This window comes from Mobula birostris, chromosome 1 (assembly GCF_030028105.1).
Source record: "Mobula birostris isolate sMobBir1 chromosome 1, sMobBir1.hap1, whole genome shotgun sequence".
Classification (NCBI taxonomy): domain Eukaryota; kingdom Metazoa; phylum Chordata; class Chondrichthyes; order Myliobatiformes; family Myliobatidae; genus Mobula; species Mobula birostris.
In genome coordinates, this window is record NC_092370.1 from 229,504,742 (window position 1) to 229,521,408 (window position 16,667).

At 44.1% G+C, this 16,667-nt stretch overlaps 1 protein-coding gene across 8 annotated transcripts in view; it reads right to left on the reverse strand.

Annotated features, from left to right (window-relative positions):
* Positions 1 to 16,667, reverse strand: part of nrxn3a (neurexin 3a) — a 2,269,325-nt gene that overhangs the window by 92,772 nt on the left and 2,159,886 nt on the right. For 5 of the 8 annotated variants that reach the window (XM_072273232.1, XM_072273229.1, XM_072273225.1 and 2 more), the window contains one exon: positions 10,057 to 10,085. The exons of the other annotated variants lie outside the window; for them this stretch is intronic. In XM_072273232.1, the coding sequence (XP_072129333.1) occupies positions 10,057 to 10,085 (29 nt within the window). The remainder of the gene's footprint in view (positions 1 to 10,056; positions 10,086 to 16,667) is intronic. 8 annotated transcript variants of the gene reach the window in all.

Below are 16,667 nucleotides of genomic sequence, written 5' to 3' on the forward strand. Positions count from 1 at the left end.
TCGTGGCTCTGGAGGTGGGCGTATTCGAGGTCGGTGCTGCCGCCTGATGTGACGTGTGAGCACACAGAAGATCGAAGGAAGCGAGCTGGCTACTGGCTGTGAGTCCAGAGACCCGAGGTCTTTGGGCACAGAGCTCGGAAAAAGTGATAGAACAGATTTTTAACACCGTAAATTGGTGGGTTGTTTTGTTATGCCTCCCCTCTCGCTGTGAAATGGGGACATCTCCTTCTCCCTTATTAGGGGGAGGGAGGGAGGGGGAGAGAGAGAGAGAGAGAGAGAGAGAGAGAGAGACACACACACACACTGTGGTATGTTGAATTACCAGGTGAACAAGTAGTCTCTGGGGTACTGCAAGTCTGCATCTTTATTGATGTTCTGCTGCACGCTTGAGTGCTCGGAGGGGGGTGCCGATGCTTTTTTGCTGGGGGGGGTTGTCGCATTGCTGCTGCTTATGCATGGGAGGGGGAGCTGGGGGCGCTTTGGGGTTCTAACATTTAACTGTCATTCATTCTTTGGGGCACTCCTCTCATTTCAAGGATGTTTGCAAAGAAAAAGAATTTCAGGATGTATATGGTATACACTTCTCTGACATTAAATGTACCTTTGAACTTATTGAAGCAAAATGGTTATGCTTCTGGTTCAGTCCCTTCATCTGGGCTCATCCCTACCTGAGGCACAGGTTAATATTACTTTTTCTACCACTACAGCTGCGCGTTTGGTACTTAACTGCTCTCAGTTAAATAAAGACTTCCTCACTGGTACATCAGACCACCATCAATGAAGATCGATTGATTGAGCTGTGAACGAACAGGGTAGGTGGGACTAATATGGAACTCCTTCAATGAGCACATACAGACAACGAGTCACAGAGACATACAGCATGGAGACCAGCCCACTGGCTCAGCTGGTCCCTGCCAACCAAGATTCCTACCCGAGCTTGTTCCATTTGCCCGTGTTTAGCCCACATCCTTCTAATTCATATACTTGTCCAACCGCTTCCCCAGCACCTCATTCCATATACGGGCTACCCTCTGGATGAAATTATTGCTTCATCAGTTCTTATCAAATCCCTCCATGAATCCACTGGAGGTAGCCTGTTCTGGGGTAGGAAGACTGTTTGTGGATGTGTGATTGAGTGGGTGGGTTAGAGGGAGAAAAGGGGCTTGTTTTACTGTTTTGCTGCTGTTGGTGGTGGTGGTGGTGGTGTTTGTGCTGTTCAGCTGAATATGGTGGACACGCCTTGTTGGCGCTGGAACGTGTGTTGACACTTGCCGGCTGCCCCCAGCACATCCTGAGGTTGTGTTGGTTGTTGAAGCAAATGGCACATTTCATTGAGTGCTTCGATGTACATGTGATCAATAAATGAATCTGAATCTGAACCCTTCACCCAAACCCTATGCCTTCTAGTCCTTCAATGTTCAAAAAGTTCAAAGTAAATTTATTATCTAAATACGTATGGGTATATCACCATATACTGCATCGAGATTTATTTCCTTGCGAGCATTCACAGTAGAATAGAGTAACACAATAGAATCAAAGACTGACAAACAGACAATGTGCAAAATAAGACAAACCGCAAATACAAAAAAAATCTAAATTAAAAAAAGTAAATAAATAACACTGAGAATTTGAGTTGTAGAGCCATTGAAAGTGAGTCCCCAGGTTTTGATATCAGTTCAGCATTGAGGATATTGAGACAGATTTAGGATCCTGATGGTTGAAGGGTAATACCTGTTCCTGAAGCTGGTGGTGTGAGTCCTGAGGCTCCCGAACCATCTTCCAGATAGCTGCATTAAGAAGGGAGCGTGGCCTTGATGCTGGAGGTCCTTGATGATGAATATTGTTTTCTTTGTAGATACGCTGAACGGTGTGGAGGACTTTGCCTGTGATGGACTGGGCTATATCCACTAGCTTCTGCAGGCTTTTCTGTTCAGGGTTGATTCCCCAACCCTGGGAGACAGACTGTGTGCATTCACCCAATCGATGCCCCTCACCATTTTATACACCTCTATAGGATCACCCCTGACTCCACTGCTCCCCACTGAATAAAGTCGCACAGAATAGGCCAGAGAATCTCCGTCTGCACCATATAATGTTCAAAAGCTTCCTCTGTCTACATTTTGGAAGAGCTTGTTGCTAAGTGTCAGTTCGGCGAATCCAATTACAGACGCAGCAAAAACCTCCACTTTGATGTGAGCTGGCACTGAGGTTTTCCATTACACAGTGAGAGATAATGCCGAGATCCAGTTAATGTTCTGGTGATGTATCTCATAAATGGATTACATTGGCATGAATTTCCAGATAGAAGATTAGTTGCTTTCAGCTTATTAAATGCAAAATTAAATTCTTCGTTCTTTCCCGGAGGGCCAGGTAGAGATTGTACAGCAGTGGATGTCCCACAGTAATGTAGCAACACTCAGAGGCCTTTTATCTGAAATGAGATCCAATTGTTCGAATAGGAACTGGTCACATTCCAGCATGGCGGTGTGAAACAGCTGACGATGAGCCAGAAGGCATGCTTCACTGCTCTCCCCATCCTTCCTGGCCATCCACGAGAGAACACAGAACATTACAGCACGGTACAGGCCCTTCGGCCCATGATGTACGTGGCGAAAGCCCTGTTTCTGCTCTGTGACTGCATGATTCTAAGAGGCTTGAACAACGATTATAGAACAGTACAGCACAGGAACAGGCCCCTCGTCCTACTGGGTTGCCTTGAAGGAGTATTTAAATGCCCGCCTAAACTAATCCCTGGAAAGGAAGGGGTCAGAAGCCAGAATAAGAAGGTGGGAGGAGAGGAAGGAGTGCAAGCTGGCATGTGATAAGTGAGAACAGATGCAGATTATGGGACCACTTTGTTAACCACCACTGGAAAAAGCACCATCTCCTGGTGGCTATCCATTTCAATTCGACTTCCCATTCCCATTCTGACATGGTGGTCCATGGCCTCCTCTACTGCCACGATGAGGCCAAACTCAGGATGAAGGAGCGACACCTCATACTGCTTTTGGGCAGCCTCCAACCTGATGGCATAAACATCGTTTTCTTCAACGTGGTAATTTCTCACCCCTCCGTCCTTCCCTTTATCCCTATTCCCCAATCTGGTTCCTCTATTATCTCCTTTCTTCTCATCACTTGCCCTCTGATTCCCCTCTTCTTTCTCTTTCTCCCAAGGTCCACTCTCCTCTCCTATCAGATATTTTCTTCTTCAGCCCTTTACCTCTTTCACCTTTCACCTCCCAGCTTCTTACTTCATCCGCTCCTTCCCTACCTACCACTTGGTCTCACCTATCACCTTCCAGCTTATTCACTTCTGTAGGTGCTGCCTGACTTGCAGAGTTCCTCCAGCATTTTGTGCATGTTGATCTGAGAATTGATCATGTTCAGAATTGCTCAGGCACTTCATGGCCAATGCAACACTTCTGAAATGCAAGCCTGTGAGCAGCTAACACCTGTAACTTCTGAAGGTGCAATTGATGATATCACATGGTGTTCAGGTTATTTAATTATACAAAGCCACCTATACTTAGAGATGGATAAAGTGGAGTGTGGTCATTAATCAGATCTCGTACGTATCATTCATTCTAATCTATTCAGTGCAGGAGCTGACAGTTCACTTTTATTGACTTACTGCATTGATTAATGCATAGTCATTTGTCACCAGAGACTAGCTGTCACAGGGCCATCACACACCATAAGACACAGGAGCAGACTTAGGCCATTCGGCCCATTGAGTCTGCTCTGCCTTTCGATCATGGCTGATTTATTTTTCCTCTCAATCCCATTACAGGAGATGACTAACAGAGTCACACTGATATGTCAGCATATCTATGACTACCCGGCACATGATTGACCAGTTTTAATGTTTAACCCATCCTACACCTGTAGGTGCAAATCTCTCCTTACTCAGCAAGTGTCCAAACCAACATTCATTATGAGAAATCCCCACAGTCCAGGCCATGCCACCTTCTCATGGTTCCCATTGGGCAGGGAGTATCGCAGATAGAAGTCCCGACGCAGACTGGGAGACAGTTTCACTGAACACCTACGCTCTGTCCGCCAGAGAAAGCAGGATCTCCCAGTGGCCACACGTTTTAATTCCACGTCCCATTCCCATTCTGATACATCTATCCATGGCCTCCTCTACTGTCAAGATGAAGCCACACTCAGGTTGGAGGAACAACACCTTATATTTTGTCTGGGTAGCCTCCAACTTGATGGCATGAATATTGACTTCTCTAACTTCCATTAATGCTCCACCTCCCCCTCATACCCCATCCGTTACGTATTTACTGTATATATAGCTCTTGCTCTTGGCTCCATCCCTCCCCCTCCTGTCTTGTCCTATCATTTCAGATCTCCCCCTCCCACTTTCAAATCTCTTACTAGCTCTTCTTTCAGTTAGTCCTGATGAAGGGTCTCGGCCTGAAACGTCGACTGTACCTCCTCCTAGAGATGCTGCCTGGCCTGCTGCGTTCACCAGCAACTTTGATGTGTGTTGCTAGAAGTCCCACACCACCAGGTTCAAGAACAGTTACTCCCCTTCACAGTTCCAGTCACCACAGTTTTGCAACACTTTGATCACTTTACACTGAAATGGACTTTGTATTTTTGTTCTGATTGTGCTTCTTCTTGTAGAAAAAGTTTTATTATCATTTAGTTTATGTTTTCCTTGTGAATGCTGCTTATATGATGTGAGATGCCTGTGATCCAGCTGCATGTAGTTTTTCATTGTATCTATGCAGACATGACACTTCTTAAGCATATGACAATAAACTCAACTTTGACTTTGACTTTGGGAACACAGAGGAGGAGAAGCTTCAGACATAGGATCAGAATCAGGTTTAATGGCACTGGCATATGTTGTGAAATCTGTTGATATGCGGCAGCAGTACATTGCAATACATAATAATAAAAACTGTAAATTACAGTAAGATAGCGCCAATAACAATTTTCACCCCCCCCCCCGGAAGTTTCCATGTTTTATTGTTTGACAGTATTGAATCACAGTGGATTTAATTTTGCTTTATTGATGCTGATTAGCAAAAAAGACTCTTTTGTGTTAAAGTGAAAACAGATCTCTACAAAATGATCTAAATTAATTACAAATATAAAACACAAAAGAATTGATTGCATAAGTATTCACCCCCTTTAATATGACACACCAAATCATCATTGGTGCAGCCAATTGGATTTAGAAGTCAGTTAATTAGTTAAATGGAGTTCTGTTTTTAGAGACCTGTGTGCAGTCAAGGTATTTCAACTGATTGTAGTAAAAATACACCTGTATCCAGAAGGTCCAACTGCTGCTGAGTCAGTATCCTGGTAAAAACTACACCATGAAGACAACGGAATACTCCAAACAACTCTGCAAAAAGGTTATTGAAAAGCACAAGTCAGGAGATGGGTACAAGAAAATTTCCGAGTCACTGAATATCCCTTGGAGCACAGTTAAGTCAATCATCAAGAAATGGAAAGAATATGGCACAGCTGTAAATCTGCCCAGAGCAGGTCATCCTCAAAAACTAAGTGACCGTGCAAGAAGGAGACTAGTGAGGGAGGCCACCAAGAGACCTATGACAACTCTGGAGGAGTTACAAGCTTCAGTGGCTGAGATGGGAGAGACTGCGCACACAACTGTAGTCTAGATGCTTCACCAGCCACAGCTTTATGGGAGAGTAGCAAAGAGAAAGCCACTGTTGTAAAAACTCAGATGAAATCTCAGCTAGAGTTTGCCAGAAGGCATATGGGAGACTCTGAAGTCATCTGGAAGAAAGTTCTATATGGCCTGATGAAACCAATATTGAGCTTTTTGGCTATCAGACTAAATGCTATGTTTGGTATAAACCAAGCAGTATACATCATCAAAAACACACCATCTCTCCCGTGAAGCATGGTGGTGGCTGCATCATGCTGTGGGGATGCTTCACTGCAGCAGGCCCTAGAAGGCTTGTGAAGGTAGAGGGTAAAATGAATGCAGTAAAGTACAAGGAAATCCTGGGGAAAACCTGATGCCGTCTGCAAGAGAACTGTGACTTGGGAGAAGATCTGTTTTCCTGCAAGACAATGACCCCAAGCATAAAGCCAAAGCTACACAGGAATGGCTTAAAACCAACAAAGTAAATGTCCTGTAGTGGCCAAGTCAGAGTCCAGACCTCAATCCAATTGTGAATTTGTTGCTGGACTTGAAAAGGACTGTTCACTCACGATCCCCATGCAATCTGACAGAGCTTGAGCAGTTTTGTAAAGAAGAATGGGGGAAAAAATGCAGTGTTCAGATGTGCAAAGCTGATAGAGACCTATCCACACAGACTCATGGCTGTAATTACTGCCAAAGGTGCATCTACTAAGTACTGACTTGAATGGGTTGAGTAATTATGCAATGAATGATTTTGTGTTTTATACCTGAAATTAATTTAGATCATTTTGTCGAGATCATCTTTCACTTGGACACAAAAGAGTTTTTTATGTTGGTTAGTGTCAAAAAAGCCAAATTAAATCAAAAAAAAAGCAGTGAGGTAGTGTTCACAGGTTCAATGCCCGTTCAGAAATCTGACGGCAGAGGGGAAGAAGCTGTTCTTGAATCATTGAGGGTGTGTCTTCAGGCTCCTGTACCTCCTCCCCGATGAGAAGGCATATCTTGGATGATGGGGTGGGTGGTGTCCTTAACAATGGTTGCCGGCTTTTGCCTTTGGAGTGACGGAGGATGGAAGATGTACAAGATAATAAGAGTCGTAGATGCAGTGGACAGGCAGAGACATTTTTGTCAGGGGTCTAATTTTATGGCGATTGGAGGAAAGTATAAGGGGGCATATCAGAGGTAGGATTTTTACCAGGATGGTGGGTAAGTGGACATGCTGCCAGTGGTAATGGTAGAGGTAGGGAGATTTCAGAGACATTTAGATAGGCACATGGATGAAAGAAGAATGGAGGATGATGCAGGAGGGAAAGGTTAGGTTGATCTTATAGGAGGTCAACAGGCTGGTACAACATCGTTGCTGAAGGGCCTGTACTGTGCCACATTATTCTATGTTCTGCATTTGGAGATGGTGCTTCAGGAAGATTGTACAATGAAACATCCACGGTATCTTTGACAAGAGGACAAAAGAGACTGCAGATGCAGGAATCTAGAACAGAACACAACTCAGCGGGACAAACAGCACCTGTGGAGCTAAAAGGTAAAAGGTGGAAAATTCCCAGCTTCTATAGAATCTCTTGTTTTTATAAAAGGTGTAGGTTGATATTTCGGGTCAAGATCTGTATCTGGACTGATGTAGCATCTCAAGCCAAATGCAGTCTTTCACCTTTAACCTTCACAGAAGCTGCATGACCTGCTGAGTTCTGTTGTTTATATAACTTGCAGCGGGAATATTTTGGGTCTCTGGAATATGGAAATTGTGGCAAGCTGAAGATCCACTTCTTGAATGATTTGCGCCGATGCGCCACAGAAGTTAAGTTAGTCAGGGGACTCTGCTGTGCAAATTAGAGAACTTCCAATTAATGCAACAGCAGGCATCTGGCTTCAGTTCCTGCTGGCACAGTGAGTCACATTGTCCTATTGCACAGGGCACGTTCACTCACAGTACCACCATTCTATACTCCTAAGCACTCAGTGACAGGATTGGCGGGGTGGTGGAATTGAAACTGGAATTGGTTTATTATTGTCACATGTACAGTGGAAAACTTGTCTTGTATACTGTTCATACTGATCAAATCATTGCACCGCGCACTGAGGCAGAGCAAGGTAAAACAATAAATGCAGAATAAGGTGTTACAGTTACTGAGAAAATGCAGTGCTGGTAAACACTAAAGGCTGATTTATACTTCTGCATAGGCTCTACGCCGTAGCCTATGCAAGTGGCCTACACCGTTATGAGAATTTATACTTGTGTGATGGTGTATCTGCGACCCTCTGCAATTCACCGCCAAAACGCTAGTTGGCGGTGGGGTTTCTATGCCACTGTGTTTAGTTTCTTCGTGTTGAATTTCTCTGTGTACTTCAAACAATTGCGACTGAAACCAAGCACATCATGTTGGAGTTGGAGCTAATAAATGTTGAACAAGAGTTACTTTTATTGAAATTACTGCAATGCAGAAAAGAGGGAAGTCGTCAGAGGAGATGGTGTGCATGACCATTGAACGGATTGAGGCAGAAGGAGGGTGAATTTCCTGTGCTTGTCCGGCCACCGAGAGACATGGACGAGGAAATGCATTTCAAATATTTTCAGATGGTGGCAGGTAGATTTGACAATTTGATGAGAAGCAGCAACCGGAAACAGATAAGAGGAAACGTGATGCTACCAAGCGGACCAATCACAGTTGTTGTGGTCTGCATCACCGCGACGCGTAATTACATTTTTGGGGAGGTGTGCGTCAGGCTACGGCATAGGGTACGCAGCTACGCCGTATCTACAGCGTAGATTCGACGCAGAAGTATAAATTGGCCTTAAGGTGCAAGGTCATAATGAGGGAGACTGTGAGGTCCAGAGTCCATTTTACTGCACTAGGGAGCTATTTCATAGTCTTGAAACAGTGGTGTAGAAATTGTCTTTGAGCCTGGTGGTGCGTGCTTTCAGGCTTTTGGATCTGCTGCCCGATGGGAGAGGGGAGAAGAGAGAGTATTCAGAGTGGGTGGGGTCTTTGATTATGCTGGCTGCTTTAACTAGGCATTGAGAAGTGAGATGGATGTATAAAGACGCAGGGACTGGAGGAATATGGATCATGGGCAGGCAGAAGTACTTTTGTTTCATGTTGCTTTGGGATTGGCACAGATATTGTGGGCTGAAGGGCCTGTTACTGTGCTGTACTATGTTCTACTGTGCTGGCCGGTGGCATAGTGACATTGGACCTGGACTTCGAGGCGAATGGTTCTGAGTTTGAATCTGGCTGGCTCCTTGCAGCTTTCCATCTGTGTCAGGTTAAGCGTACAGTTAGCAACTTGCCCTCATGAAAAAAGTCAAATGCTACGGAAACAGCGAAAATGCCGCCCGATGCGCCACAAGGCGTGAAAGGAACGACTCTGTCCTACTACCATCAGCTAGCAATAGGAAGTTCGGGAATCAGCTCATGTTTTGAAGAAAGTTTGCAAGAGACATGTGTTGAGAAGATTGGAATTTATTTTTCTCATATCAAATGCATTGTTTCACAGATCTGTGGCTGCAAGGACAGAACATCCATACCCTGCTCCATCTCTTTAATTAAAGTCTGGAATTAAATCGGTGTTGAATGATTCATAATTAAAGATAGACTTTAACAGATAGTTTCACATGATGAAACTTCAATTAAGTGGGACTGGAACAGAACATGATAACAAAATTACTTGTTTTAGGGAATGAAGCTTATTAATTAAATATTTTTGGCCACTGGTATAAAATACTCCTGCTTTCTTCTGCGAGGATTGTCACCTCATCATGGTGGAGAGGCTTGTGTGCTGCTGACATCCCGGGAGCAATGCTGTGTGGAGCTCAGCTCCTCGTATGGTCACCCATGGTGATAAGGTCAATGGGGAGGATCCAGACAAAGAGAGATCCAACCAAAATCTCAACAGTGGAGGTGGCGGAAGATGACGACATATTACAACGGCAGTGAAGCTGGGGGAAGGCTGCAGCAGTGAAGGGTCCCCGGTCGTCTTGCATTCCATGCCACAAGATCCTGTCAAGGATCGTATAATGGCTGCCTGTGCATCAGGCTCCCCACTTTAAAGTTACACACAAGTGTCTTCCATTAAGGGAATAACCCCATAGGAGGAGAATAAGACCATAAGACATAGGAGCAGAATTAGTCCATTCAGCCTATCGAGTCTGCTCTGCCATTTCATCACGGCTGACTTCGGATCCCACTCAACCCCATACACTTGCCTTCTCGCTATATCCTTTGATGTCCTGACCGATCAGGAAATGATCAACACCCGCCTTAAATATATGCATGGACTTGGCCTCCACTGCAGTCTGTACTTCAACATCATACTCCACTCGAGTGATCACACTACTACTCCTCCTACTTTCATCATTCCATCTCGCCCCTCCCCACCTCTCAATAATCTTCCAGTCCAAGAACTTCTGAGATCTCTGCCTTCGTCTGGGGCTCTGGTCTCTTGCTCAACTCCCAGTTTCCAGTGCACATTATTGTCTTCACACAAAATTCCAATCTTTTCGACACACATCTCTCACAAACTCCCTTCGAGACGTGACTGACTCCCAAATTTTCCACTTCTATCCCATGGTAGCAGAATATACAACAGTACAGCACAGGAACAGGCCTTTGGCCCACAATGTCTGTGCTGAATATGAAGTAAAATGAACTAAAGCACTTCTGCCTGCTCCTGATCCATATCCATTCAGTCCTTGCACCTCCATGTATCTATCTCACTTCTCAGCGTCTTGTTAAAGAAAACGGCATAATCACATGCCCTGGGCATTCTTGCTTCTTCCCTCTCCCATTGGATAGAATATACAAAAGCCTGAAAGCACATACCAACAGGCTCAAGGACAACTTCTATGTCAGTGTTATCAGGCTGTTAAGTAGTTCCCTAGTACAATAACATGGTGTCTTGAACTCACAATGTACCTCATTATGACCTTGCACCTTTTTGTCTGCCTGCACTGCATATTCTCTGTTACTATAACACTGCATTGTTATTGATTGATCTTGTTCTACCTCACCTGTACCTCACGTTGTATCTCACCAATTGCTAATAATTTGATCTTCAATTTTATCCCTGCGCCTCTGTCTCTCTCCTCTTTTAATGTAACCTCTACAACCTCCCTCTTTAGGAGAATTATTGATCAGCTGAACAAACTCTTCTTATTTGGCTCATTTAAATGTTATTTGATGTATTATTTTATTCTGATGAAGAGTCTCAGCCCTGTTTGTTTCCCTCTATAGATGCTGGTTGACTTGCTGAGCTTAGCATTTTATTTGATGCAAAGCACCTTGGGATATCTGGACACATTAATGCTACTATATAAATTCAAGTTGTTGCTGTTGCTGAATTTATAGTCTGCCGAACAGCATCCACCCACAGATTAAGTACACAAGGCAATATATATCTGTGGCCACCTTGATAATTCCCTAACAAAGTGGCCATTGATTGTATGTTTGCGGTCTTCTGCTGCTGTAGCCCATCTACTTCAAGGTTTGACACGTGTGTTCAGAGCTGCTCTTCTGCACTCCACTGTTGTAATGCCTGGTTATTCGAGTTGCAGTACTGTCATCTTCCTGTCAGCTTGAACCAGTCTGGCCATTCTCCTCTGACCTCTTTCACTAACGAGCCATTTTCGCCCACAGAACTGCTGCTCACTGGATGTTTCGTCAATTTTCGCTCCGTTCGCTGTAAACTTTAGACACTCAAAGCTTGCAATATTTAGACATTTTGACAAGAAATGAGGCTCAGGAGTGAATAATAAACAGCTGACAGCAATGAATCATATGGGTCAATTGACCTAATCACTCTCACAGCAGGCAAGAGCTTGGAGTGTGGTTATATGCAATATCTCTCAGAAGATCATACTTAAGTATCACAGAATGTGATGTTTGCTCAAAATCAAAGGCTTTTAATAGCGGAAGAACCAGAATCTGGTTTATTGTCACTGACACCTGTCATAAAATTTGTTTTGTGGCAACAGTAAAGTGCAAGACATAAAATTTACTGTATGGTTATATGTAAAAATAGTATAAAATGGAACAGCAAGTCTTGTACATGGGTTCATGGATCATTCAGAAATCTAATGGTGGAGGGGAAGAAGCTACTACTGAAATGTTGAGTGTGTGTCTCCAAGCTCCTGTACCTCCTCCTTGATGGTAGTAATGAGAAGAGGGCATGACAAAGGTGCTTAATGATGGATTGCGGGTGGGGGGGGAGGGGTTAACAAATCGCTTTACAGCGTTAGTGATCACTGATCCATGTTTAATCCCTGCCACTGTCTGTAAGGCGTTTGTACATTCTCTCTGTGACTGCGTGGGTTTTCTCCAGGTGCTCTGGTTTCCTCCCCCGTTCCAAAGATGCACTGGTTGGAGGGTTAATTGGTTATTGTAAATTGTCCATGATTAAGCCAAGATTAAATCGGGGGATTGCTAGGCAGGGCAGCTGGAAGGACTGGAATGGGCCTATTTTGTGCTCTATGCTCAATCAATGAATCAAAGAGGTTAGTGCTAAGTTGTGGGGAGGTTATTTTGGCACCGGAAGAGCGGCAACATTTGTGGGCTGCCCAGCACAATCCTCACTGATCTGATGCATTTCACTGCATGTTACGACGTTTTGATGTACGTGGCAAATAGAGCGAATTTTTTTTCTCTTTCTCTCTAGGCTAGTCTGATGGCTTTTACGTTAGCGTTTCTTTTTGCATTACTTTAGACTGCACCATTCTGTTGTTTGGAGCTTGTCACAGTGTTTATTGTTGTACTTATAAAGGCTGTGTTTACTCTCTGAGCTTCACGCGAACAAAGAATTTCATTGCATCCTACCGTCATCGTCATCATCATCATCATAACATGCCATGTCATATGACATCATCATTACATGCCGTGTTGTATGACGTGGGCGATCACAGTCTCCATGACCGTGATTGTTCTTGGCAAATTTTTCTACAGAAGTGCTTTGCCATTGCCTTCTTCTGGGCAGTGTCTTTACAAGATGAGTGACCCCAGCTATTATCAATACTCTTCAGAGATTGTCTTCCTGGCATCAGTGCTCGCACAACTAGGACATGTGATAGGCACCAGCTGCTCATATGACCATCCACCATCTGCTTCCATGATTGTTGTGACTCTGACTGGGAGGCTAAGCAGGTGCTATGCTTAGGAACATAAGAACATAAGAAATAGGAGCAGGAGTAGGCCATCCGGCCCATTGAGCCTGCCCCACCAATCAATAAGATCATGGCTGATCCGTCCGTAACCTCAGCTCCATCTACCAGCCTTCTCCCCATAACCCTTAATTCCCTTACTATGTAAAAACCTATCTAACTGTTTCTTAAATATATTTAGTGAAGAAGCCTCAACTGCTTCCCTGGGCAGAGAATTCCACAGATTCACCACTCTCTGGGAAAAACAGTTTCTCCTCATCTCCGTCCTAAATCTTCTCCTCTGAATCTTGAGGCAATGTTCCCTAGTTCTAGTTTCACCTACCAATGGAAACAATATTCCTACTTCTATCTTATTTATCCCTTTCAAAGTTTTGTATGTTTCTATAAGATCCCCTCTCAATCTTCTGAACTCCAGACAGTATAGTCCCAGGCGACTCAATCGCTCCTCAAAGGTTAACCCCTTCATCCCTGGAATCAACCTGGTGAACCTCCTCCGCACTGCCTCCAAAGCCAGTATATCCTTCCTGAAGTATGGAGACCAGAACTGCACACAGTACTCCAGGTGCGGCCTCACCAGTACCCTGTATAGTTGCAGCAAGACCTCCCTGCTCTTGAATTCAATCCCTCTAGCAATGAAGGCCAACATTCAGTTTGCCTTCTTAATAACCTGTTGTACCTGCAAACCAACTTTTTGCGATTCATGAACAAACACTCCCAAGTCCCTCTGTACAACAGCATGCTGCAATCTTTCACCATTTAAATAATAATCTGCTCTTCTTTTATTCCTTCCAAAGTGGATGATCTTGCACCTTGCCAAAAGGTACCTGCTGGCTAGCAGAGGGAAGGAACACCTTACACCTCCTTTGGTAGAAATGTATCTCCACCCCAGCACCCTTGCTGTATATGATAGAAAACTAACCTGAATCAGAAAGAAAGTCCAGAAGTTGTGATTAAGATCCATCTGAATAGAACTGGCTTTATCAGCTAAAAAAAGAGGAACTTATGTTTATCAAAGATTCTAGTGCATCTCATTAAGAGCATAATATACCAATTGCAGCTCTCAATTTATGCAGAGTAAGCTCCCACAAATTCAAAATGTGATAAAATGAATTAATTAGGGGGATTAAGAGATAAAGGCTGACAGGATATCAAAAAAAGTCACATATTCTGCTATTGACGGCATGGAACTAGACAATGCTCTTCCAAATATCCTTCAATTTTGTACAGGGCCAATGATTGGAAAATGGCCAAATGACGCTTTTATTCGAAAGGAAAGGCAAAAAGTGAATATCTAGGTTGACTGACTTGACATCTAATTTTGGTAAGATGTTAAGATCAATTATTTGGTGACTCCTCATCTAAACGGGCACAGTCAGCAGGAGAAAATTGTGGGCAGCATATTGAATATAATTTATTGAAGGAATCAAAGACTTCTGAGGAAGAGTGGATTGAGAGGAACCATGAGATGCATTGTATTGGGGTATGGCTCCTTAAGGATTAAGATCATAAAACTATAAGATATAAGAGCAGAATCAGGCTATTTGGCCCATTGCATCTGCCTTGCTGGTCCATTTTCCCTCTTAACCCCAATATCTTGCCTTCTCCCTGTTTCCCTTTATGCTTTGACTAATCAAGCATCAATCAACTTCTGCCTTAAATATAACCAATGACTTTGCCTTCACAGCCACCTGTGGCAACAAATTCCACAGATTCACTACTCTCTGGCTGAAGAAATTCCTCCTCATCTCTGTTCTAAATGGACACACCTCTACTATGAGACTGTGTCCTCTGGTTTTAGACTCCCCACCATTGAAAACATCCTCTCCACGTCCACTCTATCGAGGCCTTTCGATGTTCGATAGGTTTCAATGAGGTCACACCTCATTCTTCTGAATTCCAGTGAGAGAGGCCCAGAGCCATCAAACATTTTTCATATGCCAAGCTTTTAAATCCTGGAATCATTTTTGTGAACCTTCTTTGAACCACCTCCAATGTCAACACATCCTTTCTTATTATAAGGGGCCCAAAACTGCTCGCAGTACTCTAAATGAGGCCTCACTCATGCTTTATAAACTCTGAACATTACATCCTCGCTTTTATTTTATGGTCTAGTCCTCTAGAAATGAATGCTAATACCACATTTGCCTTCCTCACCACCAACTCAACCTGCAAATTGACTTTTGGGGAATACTGTACAAAGATTCCCAAGACCCTTTGCATCTCAGATTTTTTAATTTTCACTCCATTTTGAAAATAGTATCCCCTTTTATTTCTTCAACCAAAGTGCATGACCATATACTTAGAACATAGAACATAGAATAGTACAGCACAGTACAGGCCCTTCGGCCCACAACATTGTGCCAACCCTCAAACCCTGCCTCCCATATAAGCCCCCACCTTAGATTCCTCCATATACCTGTCTAGTAGTCTCTTAAACTTCACTAGCGTATCTGCCTCCACTACTGACTCAGGCAGTGCATTCCACGCACCAACCACTCTCTGAGTAAAAAACCTTCCTCTAATATCCCCCTTGAACTTCCCACCCCTTACCTTAAAGCCATGTCCTCTTGTATTGAGCAGTGGTGCCCTGGGGAAGAGGCGCTGGCTATCCACTCTATCTATTCCTCTTATGATCTTGTACACCTCTATCATGTCTCCTCTCATCCTCCTTCTCTCCAAAGAGTAAAGCCCTAGCTCCCTTAATCTCTGATCATAATGCATACTTTCCAAACCAGGCAGCATCCTGGTAAATATCCTCTGTACCCTTTCCAATGCTTCCACATCCTTCCTATAGTGAGGTGACCAGAACTGGACACAGTACTCCAAGTGTGACCTGACCAAAGTTTTATAGAGCTACATCATTACATCGCGACTTATAAACTCTATCCCTCGACTTATGAAAGCTAACACCCCATAAGCTTTCTTAACTACCCTATCCACCTGTGAGGCAACTTTCAGGGATCTGTGGACATGTACCCCAAGATCCCTCTGCTCCTCCACACTACCAAGTATCCTGCCATTTACTTTGTACTCTGCCTTGGAGTTTGTCCTTCCAAAGTGTACCACCTCACACTTCTCCGGGTTGAACTCCATCTGCCACTTCTCAGTCCACTTCTGCATCCTATCGATGTCTCTCTGCAATCTTTGACAATCCTCTACACTATCTACAACACCACCAACCTTTGTGTCGTCTGCAAACTTGCCAACCCACCCTTCTATCCCCACATCCAGGTCGTTAATAAAAATCACGAAAAGTAGAGGTCCCAGAACAGATCCTTGTGGGACACCACTAGTCACAATCCTCCAATCTGAATGTACTCCCTCCACCACCACCCTCTGCCTTCTGCAGGCAAGCCAATTCTGAACCCACCTGGCCAAACTTCCCTGGATCCCATGCTTTCTAACTTTCTGAAAAAGCCTACCGTGTGGAACCTTGTCAAATGCCTTACTAAAATCCATATAGATCACATCCACTGCACTACCCTCATCTATATGCCTGGTCACCTCCTCAAAGAACTCTATCAGGCTTGTTAGACATGATCTGCCCTTCACAAAGCCATGCTGACTGTCCCTGATCAGACCATGATTCTCTAAATGCCTATAGATCCTATCCCTAAGAATCTTTTCCAACAGCTTTCCCACCACAGACGTAAGGCTCGCTGGTCTATAATTACCCGGACTATCCCTACTACCTTTTTTTGAACAAGGGAACAACATTCGCCTCCCTCCAATCCTCCGGTACCATTCCCGTGGACAACGAGGACATAAAGATCCTCGCCAGAGGCTCAGCAATACCTTCTCTCGCCTCGTGGAGCAGCCTGGGGAATATTCCGTCAGGCCCCGGGGACATATCTGTCCTAATGT